The sequence below is a fragment of the Chinchilla lanigera genome, unplaced genomic scaffold (assembly GCF_000276665.1).
Source record: "Chinchilla lanigera isolate Chin_1 unplaced genomic scaffold, ChiLan1.0 scaffold00048, whole genome shotgun sequence".
NCBI classification, from domain to species: Eukaryota; Metazoa; Chordata; class Mammalia; order Rodentia; family Chinchillidae; genus Chinchilla; species Chinchilla lanigera.
In genome coordinates, this window is record NW_004955449.1 from 4242594 (window position 1) to 4260877 (window position 18284).

The window sequence follows — 18284 nt, forward strand, 5'->3', positions numbered from 1 at the left end:
TCACCGCTCATCTCAAGCCCAGGTGCACTGGGCAATTCCTCCAGCTGTTTCCCCGCTATTGTATGAATACAGCCGAAGACACCAGAAAAGGGGAGGCAGCTGGCTCCCGCCCCATGGCCAAGAACTGTTTGGAACTTGTCTTCTCTCACACCCGTGCTTCCTCTGACAAGGACTCTGGCTCTGAGGAATGACGCTTTTGTGTGAAATGACCATGGACCTTTCCAAGAATAGAAACAGAATAAAGAATACGTGGAATAAAGGTAGAATGACAAATAGAGACACAGAAAAGAGTGACAGAGGCTGGCTTGCTGTGTTTCTGTTTGTTCCCAGTGGACCTTTTCTCTCAATGGTGGGTCCCCTTGCCCTCCCCCTCGTGTTTGGCTTGTGATCAACAATCTACTTCTGCACAGCTTTATCAGAAGGAAAAATACCGACTGTGATTGTTTTTATCTGTAAGAAACTGAGTCATTTTAGTGCTGTGTTTTATCATGACTTTTACCCTTTGTATTGCTCTGGATTTCATACAACTGTTTTCCAATGAGCGTTGATGTAATATAGTTTCTGGGTTATGCAAGCAGTATCCTTGGAAGGAGAGCATATTTTAGAGCCCTTTGTAATAGAGAGAATTTGACGCCCCAAATTAAATCCCATTGTTTCCATGGTAGTCCCAGCATGAAGGAGGCACTTATAAAAAACAGTTGAATGTATGAATCAATGAAAAAATATACTAATTTAAAATAAAGTTGTTGCCAGGTGTAGTGGCACACACCTGTAATCCCAGCACTCTGGGAGGCTAAGACAAGAGGATAGTAAACTCGAGCCTAGCCTGAGCCACTCAGGGATTTAGCAAGACCCTGTCTCAAAGTAAAAAATAATAAAGGGGTTGTGGGTGTAGCTCAGTGTGACGGCCCTGGGTTCAACTGCCAGTACCACAAAAAGAAAAGGAAAAGAAAAAGAAGAGTTGTCCTGTACACCAAGAGATATTTCTAGAAATGTATTTCCAGGAAATTGCTGCAACTACCTAGTCATCACTAACCCAGGAAAAATGCTAAAGGAAACAGCCTTTTAAAGTTAGAAAAGGATAGGAGAAAGTCTTACTCTGAGAGAGTTTACAAGTTCAGGCAGTGTGAGACCCTATAACTTTGGTTCTATTGCAAGGTCGGGTCTTCACTTGGGGAGGGAGCATTTGAAACAACTCCATTCTGCAGGTGGCACATGATGCACCCGGGGGGTCCACTCGAAGGCAGCTTAAGATATTCGTTCACAGGCTTGAGGTGTCTCCTGAGCCAGGGGCAACACTGCTGCGGACACTGGGAAAAGCACTCTCCCCGAGACCATAGAGGAGAAATGGCCCCGTTGTAGTGCTCTTGTTCTCTTCTAATGACGTTGGTGGTGCTGTGCCAGGGCTGGGGAGCAGAATGCAGATCACAGGACAGTGAGAAAGAGAACAATTTTCACAGCACAGAAGCAATGAGATGAAAATGTGCCATAAACCAATGGAACGTGTGTGTGTGTGTGTGTGTGTGTGTGTGATCTCCTAGTTCCCCTAGAGTAGACCTTTCAATCACGAAATAGCTCACTGGGCACACATGTCCTAGGTTCACCTCCACCGCCACAGGGCTTCACTGTCACCTACTCAGAGGGCATTCCTCCCAGACCCGGAGCCCAGAAACAGATCCTAAATAGAGGGACAATTTTAAAGCTAACAACAACAACAAAATCAAAGAATGAGCTTTATATATTTTATGAATCTTTTTAAAAATCCCCTCAAGGATGTTTGGATGGTATCCTCTGAGGAATATATGCATTTTAGTTGAAAAAATGTAGTTAATTTTTAAAAATAATAGCTTAGTAATGGAATAAATATAACTGTTCATTTTTATTTAGAGTATCCCATCTATCTGAACACAAGTATCTATGATCTTATTTTCCAAATTTAAAAAAGGATCTATTTTTAACTCTTTAGCATTTAAAGGAGGGTGCCTTCCTATGACAAAAGCCATATTGCCAGAATTAGCCAATAATAAAAACAAGAAAACATGGCACTTCTTGCCAAGGTGACATTCAGAGTTGCTTCCCCCATCCCCCAAAGGAAACTAGCAAAGAGTATCTTGGCCAGGGAGCCCTCCCCCGCCTCCCCCCCACACCCTTTCCTTCTCTCCTACCTCCTCAAAGCTCATAAAGGCCCTTTATTGCTCATGCACTTACCCACATAGGAAATGTATCCGCGGTACCTAGGGTGTTTTTTTTCATTTGTTTTCTCTTCTAACATTTGATCACTGGCTGGTGAACTGTTTGGGCCCACAGAGATCTCCAGACCACCAGCTCATGTATTTGAAAGACATCTGTTTATTTGGAAAATGCAAATGTGGCCTACCTCAAAGACTGACAGGCGAGAGGTGACCCACTGAGCCAGCCAGGGAGAGGCTTCCAATCTGGAGATCACTCCCAATAGAGCCACTTAGCCCAGCCCCAGAATCCCAGGGCAGGGCTCACAGTTAAACCAAGCCACCTCGGCCCCCGAGAATCAGCAGGCAGCCTGCTTCGCACCCAGTGGAAAGTACTGAAGAAGTCACTGACAAAGGGACGGGAGCCTTGAAAGGGTGGCTCTCCCACTGAGGGCTGCCTGGTGGAGGGCCCCAGAGCAGGACACCAGCTCCTACCAGTGGCCACTGGTCCTCGTCCTCGTCCTTGGGAGGAGAAAGCCCGCCCAGGAAGGTTAATACCCGACTTTGATCTCTGTCAAGGCATACCAGCAAGAATTAATTTACATTTCAGATGAAAAGGTTGACAGCATGAAAAGGCAGCTTGTTGCTGGTGTGTGAATGTGCCGTAATAGATCGGGAATTCTGAGAGGAAGTTCTGAGGAAGCTGAAGGGATAAGCTGCGGCTGCTTTTATTGGGAAGGAGATGAAAGGAAAACAAATTTCAATATGCGTTGCACTGCAGCAACATGTAGGCCAAATGCTTCCTAAATTTCAAGGGCTGCGCTTTTAAAAATATATAACATATCTTAGCAACACCATTTTTTAAAAAAAGACCACTGGGGGCCAGAACCGAAAGTATAAACAAATGCATCCAACAACAAGCTTTGTTGAAAAACAATTAGAGGTAAACCTCAGAAAATGACCTGAAGTGGCTTTGCTAAGATAGCCTCCTTTATTTAAGCCTCCACCTACAGGTTTCAAAGGTGAGGGGACCTGGAAACCCCCTGGAGGCACAAGGAAGAGCTTACACAGAAGGGGTTTGGAAAATCACAACCCCAAACAGACAATTCAGAATGAGGTGCTTTGCTTTTTAGATAAACACAAAACTGCCTTAAATCTAAAGATAAAGAAAACCGTCCCAAGTAAAATTATGCTGCCCATAAAATGTAAATGCCTTTGCCCCATCCAAGCATCTTTCCCACCAGGGCAGCACATGTCCAAGGTGTTAAAGAAGGGCAGAGACTCCAGAGACCGTCTGCTTTCTCTCTGGCTGCCACAGAGCATAGCGGTGGCGTTGGAGGGTGGTGTTGGGGTCACCTTTGAGGCTGCCTAAGGCCCTGCAAAGTCAGTTAATATATGTTCTAACACCATTTGGTAGGTAGGAACACTTTAGCTGTGAGGTTATGGAAGGCGGATGCTTACAAAATTGAAAAAAAAAATGTGGTACCATGAAGAGACACGTTCTCCCCAAGTGGCCTAAGCAAAAGCACCCTATCCTACAGGTGCTTCATTGACCAGATGCTGGCATTCCTGTCCTGGGCCCGGGATGATGAAGCAGATCTCGCTGCTTTGATGCTGTGTTCACTTGGCATAACAGGGCGCAGAACAGGGAGCCCCTAAAGACGATTCTCATATAAGGAAAACTGGATTGGTGATATCTGTATACTGGCCTCAGTGGTCCAACAATATACAAGCTCAGTTTATATTTTAAAACATATGTTGGGATTTGGGCCAAACTGCCAGATCAGAAATCAGCCTAGTATCCTCTTTTGAAGGGAGATCCAAGTGTGTGTGTGTGTGTGTGTGTGTGTGGTCTGTGTGTCTGTGTGTGCGCGAGCGCGCATGCTTGGGGCAAATGGAGAACAACTGATGCTCTTTAAGTTGTCTTTCTTAAACTGCGACAATAATTGCATCCCTCTTTCTGAGACTTTGAAGTTGTGGAATTTAGAATTGGTAGGAGAAGGTGTTAAATGTTACACCTTTACATTTAAATGGCACCCCTTCCTCCCAAATATTTTAGTTCTGAACTACATCAGGCTTCAACGGTGGCCTGAGAGTCAGAAAAGAACCCCTGGAGCCAGCTTCGGGCAGACCTGAGCCGAGGCTGCAGCTGTCTTACTGAAGAATGTGCTTAGAGCTCAGCAGTGTCTGAAACCTGACCTCTCTCCCTGTCGCTCGGTCCACTGGCCTCTGCCCTCATTCCATCTCCAATTTCTCCAGTGTCTCTTGCTCACAGAGATCCTGGCGGGCTCTGCCAGAGCCTCATAGGAACATGCAGCTTCCAAAGAGGGAGGGAGGCCCAGCCTGGCAGCCACAGTGGACACAATATGTGTGGGAGAGCAGACTGACCTGACAGCCGGGGAAGGAATGGATGGGAGTTACTAGAGCTCACACAACTCAGGGTGCCGAGGTCAAGCTGAGTCATAACAGCCACGATGTGCTCACCCCATGGGCCCCAGAGGACCATGCCTACCACCCCAAGGCCTAGATTTGGGAAAGTCCTGGAGTTACTCCTCCCACATGATGCTGAGAGGCAGGCCTTGAAAATAATCAGACCTTTAAACCAGCGCTCACATTTCACAGACAAGGGACTCTTGATTCCGTGTGAGACCAAAATTGGTTCCCTTAGCAGTATGCAACAAGGTCTCAGTCCAAACTGCATTCAAATGTTGGCTCTGCCACCAACAAGCTGTGAGATCATGTACAAGTTACTTCTCATCTCTGGACTTCAGTTTCCTCCTTTAGAACATCAGGACTATAAACAAGACCTGGTAGTACATGCCAATAAACTAGCACCAAGGCAGGAAGGAGGATGTCAAGTTTGAGTCCTGTCTGGGGAACTTGACAGTACCCTGTCTCAAAATAAAAAATACAAGTGCTGGGAGATGTAACTCAGTGCAAAGGCCCTGGGTCAATCTCCAGTACTGAAAAAAAAATGGGATTATAAGAGGACCCACTCTCAGCCTCTTAGCTAAGTGTGGCATGCAGCAAATGGTCAGGGTGGCCTTGTACACACACACATGGAGTGCGTCAGAACAAATATGAGGACCCCCAGAACGGCTGACTCACTGCAGGGCTCCTGAGTTATTAGCCTTTCAGCTTTTCTAAACTCATTTCAGCATAATCACAGAATATTTTCAAGTGGACACTGGGAAATGATGTTTTAATTACCTGCTTGAATATGAACAGCAGACTCACTCCTTCTGTTGCTTATTTTCTTAAATTTCCTCTGAGCATCATATCTTCTCCAGGCTAAAAATATAAAACCATGTGCTAGGAATGACATTAATTTAACAGCATGCCAGAGAATTGATATAAGCTGTTCCCCCTCCAGTCCATTGCCTCTCTTCCTGCCCTGCTTTCTCCCTGAACAAAATAAGCAGAGATATGTGAGCTATGGTGGGGAAGAGGAGGCCTCTCTGTACTCACCAGTGGCTTTAAAAATGCTTCTGGGGGGGCTGGGGATTTAGCTCAGCGGCAAAGCGCCTGCCTGGCAAGTGCAAGGTCGTGAGTTCGGTTCCCGGTACCGGAGAAAAACCAAAAAAAAAAAAAAAATTAAAAAAAAAAAAATGCTTCTGGGGAGCCATCTTTGTTCAAACAGTAAGTTTCCAGAACACTCTGGATCCCCCACAGGAGTCACTTGGGCCCCCAACCCCAGGTGAGGTGGTTCCCTGACGTTCCAATCCATGGAGGGAGTCTTGTCTTCAGGACTTGGGGATGCCATATGGGGGAGGGAGCTTGGGGGGATGGTGTGGAAGGCACTAGAATAGCCTGACCCTTTTAATGTTTTCTATTTTGGAGAAAGATAACCATGAGAGTCACAGAGAAAGATAGAGGGGAGTAATAACGGGACATAACAGTGGCTGACGGTGAGCTCAGAGCTAAAGAGCTGCTCAGGTAGGGGAAGCTGGAATGGGGGAAGGCAAAGGAGATGGGGCAAGAAGGAGAGACCAAAGGAAGGGGTTGGGGAGAGGGGGGTTAATCCTTTGGATACAGACTGAAGCATAAGCCAGCCACTAGGGGCTTGAGTGGCTCTCTTGACGGCCTGCTCCCCCAACCTCAGCCTGAGTATCTCCACTATCCAAGTGGCTGAGATTGCTTAGGACATGTAAAGTCAGCCAAGGTACAGTACGGTTCTAGCTTCTGATAGTGCAAAGGAATCATCCACCATGTTCAAGATCTGGTATTTTAACAACTACTCATCCATAGCACAGGAGTGACACTGCTGTCTGGAGCACACACAACCCGTGTACAGAGCCACCAGCTAGGCTGGCATAGGAGAGACTAGAAGTTTGCTCCCTTGGTTTATAGTTCTGTCTGGGCTAGAAAAGCCTGCTGGAATGGCATTGGTGTTATTGATGTTGAAAACCAGCCAGGCCTGGAAGTGTGTACGTATTACCTCAGCCATTCTGAGAGATGGGATGTGTGTCGGGTTTTACATTACCGGGTCCCTCACAATATCTCTATCTGGACACTTGTCACAGTGTACTGTAATGATCTGTGTGCCTCTCTGCGAGGTCAGAAACGCTGGTGGTCTTCTTAGGGCTGTAGCCCTAGTACCTAGTAAGGTGCAGACTTGTGGTAGACACTTGATAAATATTTGCTGAGACAAGGAAGGAGGCAAGAAAGAAGAAAAAGAAAAAGGGAAGTGGCCACTTAAAAAAAACAACAGGTGAGTAATCCTTAGTACTTAACAAAATGCCAAGACTTGGGGCAGCACTTATGAAACTGGTCCACTTACCTGACTGGATGGCGATGGCGCCCTTCTCTCTCCTCTCTCTGACTCTTCTATATCTCCTGGCTCCAAGCCACCCCTTGGTGTACGCCTGCAGCACAACCACTCTGCCCATGACTTCTCGCAGCAGCAAATTTAATTGCTCAACATGGTAATATTTGAGAAAAACCTGAAAAGAGGCATTCGTTTGCACATTACTCATGGGCTTCCCAGTAGAATCCACTCTATTCCAGCATATTTAATGTAAATATTAAAACTATGATCTAAATGGAGTTGATTTGATTTATACTGTTATTACTGATATTTTGGGGGCAAATACAATTCCCATTCTCAGGCAGCTGAGCCTTAATTATTGATGTAAGCAGAAGGCAAGGTCTCCAGGGCTGAAGTGACCCCAAATGCTCTCCAGGCCTGCATGGCATCACACAGGGGTCCCACTTTCTCAGCTTGAGCTCTGCTGTCTTTTCCTACAGCCTCTCACAGATGCGTAACCACAAGGACCACCCACGGCCAGCACCTGAAGTTGGAGGAAGAGGGACCTGGCTGACCCACTGGGATCTAATTTCTGCTGAAGAGCTACCACCAACATTCAGGCTAAAGCTGACTCTGTAGGGCAATTCAAGATGGGGCCATAAAACCTGGCATCTTGCAGGGACACAATGTTGCCCAAAATTAAAAGCTACACAAGATGAAATTAATAACCAGGATGGGCAATAAATAACACAACACGAGTTTAGAAAAAAACGAACCACACTATAGAGGAAACTCACCACCAGCATAATATGATTTGTCTGTTTACATGTGTGCTAGAATATAAAGGGTTCAAAACGAGAGTTTAAATAAAAGTAAAGTAAGTTCAAAGATCTAGAAGTGTGAAGCGGCTGTCAAAACACATGCAGAATTTTTCTCCTCTGGCCCCTAAGCTCTCTCTGGGCTCCTGACTCAAGATCAGCAGAGATCGTTTTTTAGGTTAGGGTCTCACCAACTAAACTACACCACTGACAAAGCCATCCTGCTGATGAAATCAGTGACAAGAGAGACCATCCCGGGTGACAATTCGAACAATAAGAAACAGCTAACCTTTGTCTTTCCCAGCACCCAGTGATCTAATCTGGACTTTTCCAAGATAGCAACACAGCTCTCTTTGCTAGCAGGCGGTGTTTGATGTGCTTTGAATGCCAAGTAATAATACCTACAAATAAAAGAGAGAAATGAAATATTTTTTTAGTAATCATTCGATTTAGTACAGTTGAACTGCTCTATACTCACTGGCAAGCCTTCTTCTTTCATAGTAAATATTTCTTGAGCACCAATAATAGCATATTGGGTGGTAAAAGATACACAATTTATTCTTACTAACTTGACCCCTACTTACATTCACATTTTCTATGACATGAGTTCTCGTTTTAGTGTTGTCTCATGAATTCATGTTCAGTGCATACTTGGTGTCTTTTGTTTGTAAAATAAAAATATCTAATCTTTTGTTTTTCTGAGACAAGGTCTTCCTATATAGTCCAGGCTGACCTTGAACTTAGTATGTACCCAGACTGGCCTCGAACTCACAGTCCTCCTGCCTCAGCCTCCTGAGTGCTGGGATTACAAGTATGTGCCGCCATACCTGGATCCTAATCCTTTTAGAAAGCTGAAATTTAGACAACTCTCTTAGTGAAAGTCATAATTTTATTTTATTTTTAGCTCTACTTATATATCTAAACTTAATCTACCATCTTATTAAATTTTTGGCCTCCCCTGTTTCATAATCTTTTTCCTCCCTTCCTACCTCTTTTACATTATTTTTGCTTGCTTTATTTATTTTTGTTCTTTTTTACTAGTATATATTTCCAAAACAAAATAATTACATTTGTCTTGGGGAACTGGTACATGTACGTATTACATCTCAGTTATGTTGTTTCTTTCCTTTTCCCCTCTCTGCCTATCTCCCTCATCCTGAGACCTCTCTGAAAATCCATAGTTTTAATTGTTAGTATTATTATTACAAAAATAATTTACATCCCATTGCACATATTTGACTACTTTTAAAAGTCCCATCTGAAGCAATCTAGAGCCAGCAAATGATACCAGCCCAACACCGTGGATTCTCCCTGCTGAACCCCATGCCTTGTTCAAGGAGAGGAATGGACATGTTGACTGATAACATCACAAAACCACATTTATTTTCTTGAATAACTTCATCTTAGTGAGCTTTTAAACTTTCGGAGGAAAGGATTTCTGGGTAGACTTGAAGAACACCACTGCCGAGGAAAAAAATATCTTTTCTTGACCCGTTCTAGGTTCATAGCTAAGAGTCCCGTAACAAGAGAAAAGTTGCCAATTTATTTAAATTTTATGTGACACTGGAACTTTCTTCCTCAAGGAAACAAAGACCTCAAGAAATACTTAAACAGGTGCATTTTTAGGCCGGGTTCCATGGAGGAGTCACAGAGAACTACAACTGCACAAAAGGACGTGACCTAGTGATAGAAACCCAGTACTCATCAAGTTCAGTGTGTTCCGTTTCCACAGAGACGCGCATGCTCCTTTGCTCTGGGAATAGGAAAGGCCACTCCCTAGTCCCATAAGTAGGGTCTTTATGACTCTTGTGGAAGCTCAGAAAATCTGCCCTAAATTCTGTGACTGCCTCAGGGAAAAGGGAAGGGAAGGGAAGGTCAGGGTGACCGCCGCGCCTCTGCTGTTCTCTCAGATGCCTAGCTGGCCACCATGTTTTGAGATAATGTGTCCTGCATGTCATCATTACCTAAAGGATTTTTTTCTCCCCCTTTCCCCTCCTCCTTCTCCTTCATCCTCTTTTTTTTGGGTTGTTCCTGTTTTTGCGGGTGACGGGACAACTGAGAATAGAACCCAGGACCTTGGGCATGCTAAGCATATTCCCTACCACTGAGCTACATCCCCAGCCCTTCCTTTCTTTTCTGTTCTGCCTGTTTTGTTTTGTTTTTTTAAACATAACTTGTTAAATATCTTATCCTTTCAGAAAATCTTACCTTTCCCCTAGAAACGTTCAAGGATCTTTTTCTTGCTCTTTGCTGCCATCTATAATTAAATTCAACCCCTCAGAAACTTAAAAATAAACCTATGTCTTTGTCAAAGAATTTTTTTTGCCACTCCTCAGACAAGGCTGTTCCGCTATTTAGAAATTACTTTGAAATAAGTGTAGAGCTGTTTTTACTTTTCAAAAAAAAAAAAATCATCAAAATATGAAACATGTATTTTCTTTCTGTCAAATGCACCCATACCTTTCTGTTTATGGAAACATAAATATACCTGATTAGTACTTAAGTTAACCTTATTTTTGTGTTATACAACCATTTCTAAAATTACAATATAAGGCTAGGATTGCTGGAAACATTTGCACTCAGAGATCCTGGGACAGTTTCCAAAGTCTGTTTGCATCTTTGAGGAACAGGGACGGAGCTCTCAGAACCCTTGAATGGTGACAGGAACCAGATGATGGCGGATCTTTTGACCAAGCCTAGGAGCCTGCTGAGAGCTGAGATCCTGGAGGATTCAGTGGGAGGAGGGGCATCCAACAGTCAAGCAGGGGCCTATTTGGGCAGTTGATGGCATCGGCCCATATTCTTCCACCTCTGTTTCTCCAAGACTGTAGTTTTAGTTGTAGCTTCTCTGACTTGGGTCTGGCTACAGCAAAAGATTTGTGATGATAATATTCATGCCCAGCTTAGTTCAGAAGAACGTAGGTAATAGTACTACGGAGAGGTGAAATCTCAAAAGCTAACCGATAAATGACACGGCTACAACAATCAGCTCAGAGGGGTGTAACGTGTTTCTTCATGGGGTAACTTTGGAATCTAGCAGGTACCATGGTGAAAAGGCACCACGATTGGGCTCCTGTGCTCCACTGTAAAGGCGACACGGAAGGGAAGCAAGTCAAGAGATCTGCCAATGACGGGGCATCTTTGGAGGGGGAATCTACGCCACCTTCTTCGTAAAGTAGCTTGGTGCTCCTGGAGTAGCAGGAGGTGTGGAAGAGCACATAATAAGCATCCTGGTCTCTTTGGAGGCTGTGGACACTGAAATGCAAGTTCTTCCCTGTCTTATAGATCTAACTGATCTCACAGGCTGATCACTGAGTTAAAATGAGTTTCTGTCTCTTTCTATGGGAAAGGCATGCATGTGCATTCCTGAATTCTCACAGTATGGAATAGGAATTAGATATGTGGCTCTTAACTCCATGTATGTATGTATGTACGTATGTATGTATGTATGGTGGTAGATGTGGGGCTTAAGACTCATTGGTACAAGCTACACATATCTAACTTAGAAAATGCTTTTAGTATAACACATGGTATAAAATGTTTGGAGCTCCACATAGCTCCTGAAGACCCTTCAAACAGCTAAGAATTCTTAGATTCTAGAACCCAATGAAAGCTAATACATTTCTCAAAAGTTTCATTTTATTAAAATAACCACCAAAATGGTAAATACTCAGTTGAAAAACATTTCCAAAATGTTGTTCAGCTTTCTCTTAAAGATATTTTGTTTTATAAAATGTGCACTGTTCAAGGAAGAGCTTTCAAATATAAAAGGCAAAGCAGCCTGTGAAATATTGGTTACACTTCCTCCTGTATTTGAATGACTGAACCATAAATTGGAGGGATCTGTAAGGTTGTAGGTCGTGTTAGTTCTTTAGTGCTGCATAACAAAGGATCTTAAAATTTAATGCTTTAAGAGACAGGCATTTATCAACTCTCAGTTTTTGAGGGTCAGGAACTCAGGAGTCCTTTGTCTGGTAATTCTGGCTCATGGGGCTCTCATGGGATTATAGGCCTGCAGTTGGCTGGCACTGAAGGGCCCACTTCCAAGTTGGTCCATGCACGTGGCTGTTGGAAGGATGCCTCATTCTCTCCCACACAGGCCTTTCCAGAGGATGGCTTTTCTTAGGGGGAGGTGGAGAGAGAGAGAGAGAAAGACAGAGAGAGAGAAAATATGCAAGGAAGAATTCACAGTGTCTTTTGCAACCTAGGTTTAGAAGTAAAACCATCGATTCTTCCATATTCTTCTACTCATTAGATGTGATTCATTAAGTCCCACTAACACTCAGTGAGACAGGAATTAAGTTCCACCACTTGAAGAGAGGAGAATCATAATTTGTGGACTGTGTGTGTGTGTGTGTGTGTGTGTGTGTGTGTGTGTGTGGCACTAGAAACCAAACCCAGGGGTGTTCTACCTGAGCTACATTCTCATCCCTTTTTATTTTTAGACTGAGGTCTCATGTTAAATTGCCCAGGTTATTAATTTACTCAAAACTTGGCATCCTCCTGCTTCAGCCTCCCTCAGGGCTGGGAGTACAGGGTGCATCAGTGCACCTGGCTAGTGAACATATTTTTAAACCACCACAAAGGATATCTAGATCGTCAAGTCTTTCTTTTGATGAAGAAAAGCACTGTCAGTGATATGAAATGATGTAGTCAAGTCAACAGAAAGTAAATGTCAAAGGCTAAAATGATTATTCAAGTTGCCTGACTTCCAGGTTATGGATTTTTTTAAAAAGGAACCCATGTGAATATAGCTAATGAAGTTTAATTTTAATGTAAGGAAAGGAACAGAAAAGGATAAAAGTAAATGCTACTTCTTACCAAGATTGATAAATTTGCCAAGTATGAATAAATTTTTTTCTACATGAAAAAAATTGAAAATTTGGAGAGAATTTATCCTTTTTTAGCTTCATTATCTGTTTAATTGCAATAGTATTTCCATGTTACATTTACTATGCAATCTACAAAGCAGTCCCAGCAAAATGCTGCTAATCTGAGCTCTTCTGGACACAATGTGGACAGAACTGAGCTGGTCAGACTTTGGATTTGACCACCACGTGTTGCAGGTATAACCAAGGAATCTGGAACTTGTTGGACAGAGTACTAGGAGAGAGCTGAAGAGAGAATTAGGGAGACCTGTGGAAGATCTCCTCAAGTATTCAGCAGGGTACCGGTGAGCACATGCATAGGAGGAAATGACCCCACCCCTCAGAGAGGATCACAGAGAATGTGCCTGAGGCCCACACAGACTGGGGATAGAGCCTGTTCCTACCGTTAGTTGTAAACACAGCTCTCGTCTGACCTACAAACCTTACAAGCGAGATCTAAAAGATAAAATTATTTCCAGCTAATTTAACTGGATCCCAGGGTGAAGTACAAAAGTATTTATAGGGATACAAAGAAATGAAATTAGCAATAATTTCACATCAACTCAAGATTATTAGACCTGAAGGAAAATGAATCATAATGAGAAGAAAAATCAACCAACCAAAATGGACCCAAAGGTAACACAGGTATTAAAATTAAAAGAGAAGGACATTAAAATAGCTATCTTAACTGTATTCCAAACGTGCAAGAAGTTGGGTAGAGAAACAAAAGCCCTTTGTAAGATCTAAAAAGAACTTTAAGAAAGGAAAACTGTACAATAATGGCTGAGATGAAGAATATACAAAATTAACAAGAAATGAGATACTGCAGCGAAGAGATTAGTGAACGTGAAGACAAGCCATTAGAAACTATATGAAATGAAACACAAAGAAAAAATCATTTAAAAATAAGAACAACTTTGGTGAACTGTGGGGCAACTTCAAGTGGTCTTAAAATGTAATTGGAGGGGCTGGGGATTTAGCTCAGCAGCACAGCACCTGCCTGGCAAGTGCAAGGTCATGAATTCGGTTCCTGGTACCGGAAACTACCCCCCACCAAACAAAATGTAATTGGAGTCCCTGGAGGGGAGGAGGAAAAAAATGATGACAGAAAAAAAACTTAAAGAAATAATGGCTTGAAAATTTCCACATTTGATGATAATTGTAAACTAACAGATCCAAGAAGCTAATAAACTCCAAGCACACCAAAAGGCATTAAATGAGACTGCCAAAACCTATGATAAAAAGAAAATCTTGGGGGCTGGGGATTTAGCTTAGCAGCATAGCACCTGCCTGGCAAGTGTGAGGTCGTTCGATTCCCGATACCGGAAAAAAAAAAAAAAGAAAGAAAATCTTAAAGGAAACAAAGAAAAAAACAAGCTATATACGGAGGAACAAAAACAAATATAACAGAAGAGTTCTCAATAGAAAAAATTCAAGTTAAAATGGAATAAACTCTTTAAAGTAGTAAAGGAAAACAAGTTCTATACCATGTGAAAGATATCTTTCAAATACAAAAGCAAAATAGAGACTTTAGACACATTGAAGCTAAAAGAATTTATCACCAGAAGACTTGCACTAAAAGAAATGATAGAGGAAGTCTTTCACACAGAAGGAAAATGTCACCAGAGGGAAGTATAGAACTTCATAAAAATAAAAATATGTTGGTAAATATATAAAATATTGTTATTAGTTAAATACTTTTAAAATATACTTGGCTGGACAATGACAACAATTTATTGTGGCATTTATAATATATAGAGCAATTAAATGTATGATGATAAAAGCATACAGGTCAATAAAAAAGAAATGGAGGTGGACTACTGTAAGATTCTTATCCTATATGTGAAGTGCTACAAGACTACTTGATTGTAGGCAAGGATAAGTTAAAGATGTGCTCTCAAAACTATAAAGCAACCAAATAACCAAACAAAGGTTAACAAAGATCATTTGAATCATACAAAATACTCAGTGAATCTTGAAGAAGGAGCAGCAGAAGCAGGTGGCAGCAAAATGATAGACTGAACCTAAACATACGAATAATAAGTGAAAAGTAAATGGTCAAAGCCCCTCCCCATTTAAAGGGAGAAAACTGTAGACTACATAAAAGAGTAAACACAACTATACACTGCTTTTAAAAATACACAAATATAAAAACACAAGTAAGTTCAAAGTAAAGGATATACCATGCTAACAGTAATCCAGTGAAAACTGTACTACCTATATTAATATTGAAGTAGATGTCAGAGCAAAATACCTTGAAATAAGTCTCTCCCCCCTCCAATGCATATATCTATACATTTTATTGGTTCTGTTTCTTTGGAAAAGCCTGATTATTACAACTACAGTCTGTTTTGCTGTCACTTACACACACCAAATGAAGACAGAGACAACTTTGGTGATAAACTTCTTGTAATATGGCTAAGGCAAGAGGCAAGTTTTGTGCAAAATCACATGGCAGAATGTTGGCTTTGAGTAACTTCTTTCCTCTCCTATCATTTCCTCTCCCTTGGTTCACTGATTGCCCAGGTTCCACACAGATATTGGGGCTTCTGTACTATACCTGGGGGGGTCTAAAATGCTGAATACCACTGTTCCCCTACATTCTCATAAACAGACTATCCCTGCCCTGTGTCAAATTTTTCTGTGCCTAGGCATTTCCACAGGCCCTATGGCGAAGGGATTTAGTCTAGGCTGGTTCTGAACTCATGATCCTCCTGCCTCAGCCTCTTAAGTGCTGATATTATAGGTGTATATCACCATGCCTGGCTTAAGAAGCATTTAGATCCTGAAGGGAACTTAGAGTCACTGATAAAAATTGTTTCTTTAAATAGAGGAGAAGGGCAGAAAGAAGGCTGACTCAAGGTTAGAAACTCAGGTAAGTGGAAATCTTCTCATTTCAAATTCAGGCTTCTCTGCGCTCATCAAACCCACATCTTCCCTGGGCTCTGGCGTCTGCGTAGTAGGCCATGTGTACTATGGCTGACTCTCTGTTGGGGACCTTTCATGTGCCAGCACTTTTTACCTCACTGGAACTCGCAAGTGTCTCTAGGGGTCTGAAATATTAGGCTTTTGACTTCGAAGTGTTGATTTCCTGTATCTGAGCACCAACTGCCAGGCTTGGTGCATGTGTGAGGGACAAAACAAGCTTCTCCTTGGACTAGTGCATCAGCAAAATTCTTGAACATGGACTTCATCACACATCACACCCTTCTGAGCAGTCAGATTCTAGTCCTGCTCATCCTCTTTGATGTACTTTGCAAGTCTTTCTAAAGGATAGGTACTGATACACGCATAAATGCTATCCAATCTGATGATGATTTTAATCCACTTCTTCCCCTCCGTGGAAAATCAGTTCTGTCTCCATTACCGTTCATCTCAACGTGTGTTTACTTGATAAAGCTTCTCCTTTGAACCGATCATAACATCTGCCTTGTTATCTCATACCACATGAATAAGTTAACAAATGCATCTTTATTTCTGCATCTCCGACATGATTTTTATCTTTTTCTTCATATTGTCTTTTAACAAAAACAAAAAAAAAAGAAAAGAGCACAAACATCCAGCTTACAGAGACTCGACCTAACATAGCACCACAGCAGAACTGGAGCCAGGAAGTCCCCACACTTACACAGAGCTGATGCTGCCCAGCGGGCTCACAAGTACTGTCCCTTCTCTACTCATAATTTTTGAAAGGAAAATATTGTTTCATAGAATATTCATGTTGGACTTCACTAAGAAAGTCAAATTTTTCTGATCAGATGTATTGATTACTGCCCAAACAGTTGTAAAATGGTACAGTTGTCTCTTAGTATCCATAAGGAAATTGGCTCCAAGACCCCAGTGGATACTAAGATCCAAAAATGCTCAAATCCCTTACTTAAAATGGTGTAATATTTACATAGAACCTATACACATAGTCTCACATACTTTAAATTGTCTCTAGATTACTTTTAATACCTAAAACAGTGTAAATGCTAGGTGAATATTTATTAGACTCTATTGTTTAGGGAATAATGACAAAAACACTCATATGAGATAAAAAATATATTAGTATTGGAAATTGCTTACATTTTTGTAACCTCTTATCCTTCCAAATTGCATTTCTCATCTTGGTCCTTCTGTGCCTGCATTTTTACATTGCTTGGGAAACATCTGTGTCCTCTAAAGATGCCTTTGAAATCCTAACCTATAATGAACGGACTCTACTTTGATGCATCCCTCCAATCTGAGTTTTGCACTCAAAGGCATACAAAACATCTGTACCTCTAAATGGAGATTTGTACAACCCCAAATTAATAGATTTTCCCCTGGCTTATTATCTATACTGAAACATTTTTCTTATTAAAAACCTTAAGTAAATACCTTCTTTCAGGATAGATTGTTCACTCCGGATAGTTTTAGAACTTTGGCATAGCCGCATTTTCCCTGTGGGCTACTTTCTATCTTGACTGTTCATCTCCATCCATTTGTGCATTAAATAAAACTTTATGTATGCTAAGTCTCAAATGCTGTGATTCCCCACGGGTTTGCATATTTGAGGGTTGGTTCCCAGGGTGGCAGTTTGGGAAGGTACTGGGATCTTTAAGAGGTAGAGCGTAGCAGGGCGTCTTTAGGTCATGCGGGAGCACGGCCCTGGGAGGGAGAACGAGTCACTTGCAGGTTAAGCAGGTTGTCACAAAAGCCTGCGTCCCTCTCTGGTTTCCTGTTTCAAGATGTTAGCTCTTCTGAAAAAGCTGAACTCACACAATGCAGGGTGCACTGATTTGCCTGGCACCAGTATAAGTGCTATATGTTGTGTGTGAGCAATGTAGAATGAGTTCCCTGCCCTTGTGAAGCTTATGTACTAGTGAGGGAAACAAACATTAAATAAAAATAGGAAGACATCATTGAAGGATAGGGATAAGTGCTATGAAGAATATTAAATCAGGATAGGGGAATCAGTGAATATATTTTGGGGTGTTTTGGCCAGCACCCTTAAACAATCAGGGCAGTAAGGGAATCCAAGTCATCTCCCATGAGGAGCTACTTCTGGGGCTGGAAGCACTGAGCTTAGAAACTAAAGGACAGCAGGATCCCATAAACAGTCATGTGCAGCCCACCTGCATCAGACTCACCTGGAAGCTTCACAAAACATGAGGGCTCCTTAGCCACCCCGTAGATTTTTCTAACATAGAATCAGGATCTCTGGGGCCAGACTCAGGAATCTATATTTTAATAAGTTCTATAGTTTGAGAACTATGGATTTAGGGGAACATGATAACTGCTATCAAGTAGAGAAAAACCAGGGGTAGGCTGGAATGGATGCTAAAAGCTTCTGAAAAATTATTTTGGTCAGGGTGAGGAAGTACATGGTGGTCATCAAATATCCATTAACATGAGATGGGCTGCCTTGGGAGCCAGGGGGTGAATTCTTAGACCCTAAAACTATTAAATGGGAAGCTAACTGACAAGGTCAAAAATGTTGCCAAAAATGAAAGAGATTTCTAGGGACTTCAGCTAGGTAGTTGGATGACCCTCTGAGATTCCTTTTAACAAAGATGCTATGCTGACTTCTCCCTTGGCTCAAGAAATTGCCTCTGTGATTTAAAAGCTGATGTTTATTATTGCCCAGTACTGTTACTGGGACAAATCCTTAGTTATTATCTTATGTTTAACTCATAAATTGGCAGACTCCTAAAATTTC

At 42.1% G+C, this 18284-nt stretch overlaps 1 protein-coding gene across 1 annotated transcript in view; it reads right to left on the reverse strand.

The window, feature by feature from the left end:
- Myo3b (myosin IIIB) overlaps positions 1 to 18284 on the reverse strand; it is a 417836-nt gene that overhangs the window by 113778 nt on the left and 285774 nt on the right. Inside the window, exons 27-29 of the mRNA XM_013518810.1 lie at positions 8023 to 8134; positions 6949 to 7111; positions 5379 to 5459 (exon numbers count right to left, since the gene is read on the reverse strand). Of these exons, the coding sequence (XP_013374264.1) occupies positions 5379 to 5459; positions 6949 to 7111; positions 8023 to 8134 (356 nt within the window). The remainder of the gene's footprint in view (positions 1 to 5378; positions 5460 to 6948; positions 7112 to 8022; positions 8135 to 18284) is intronic.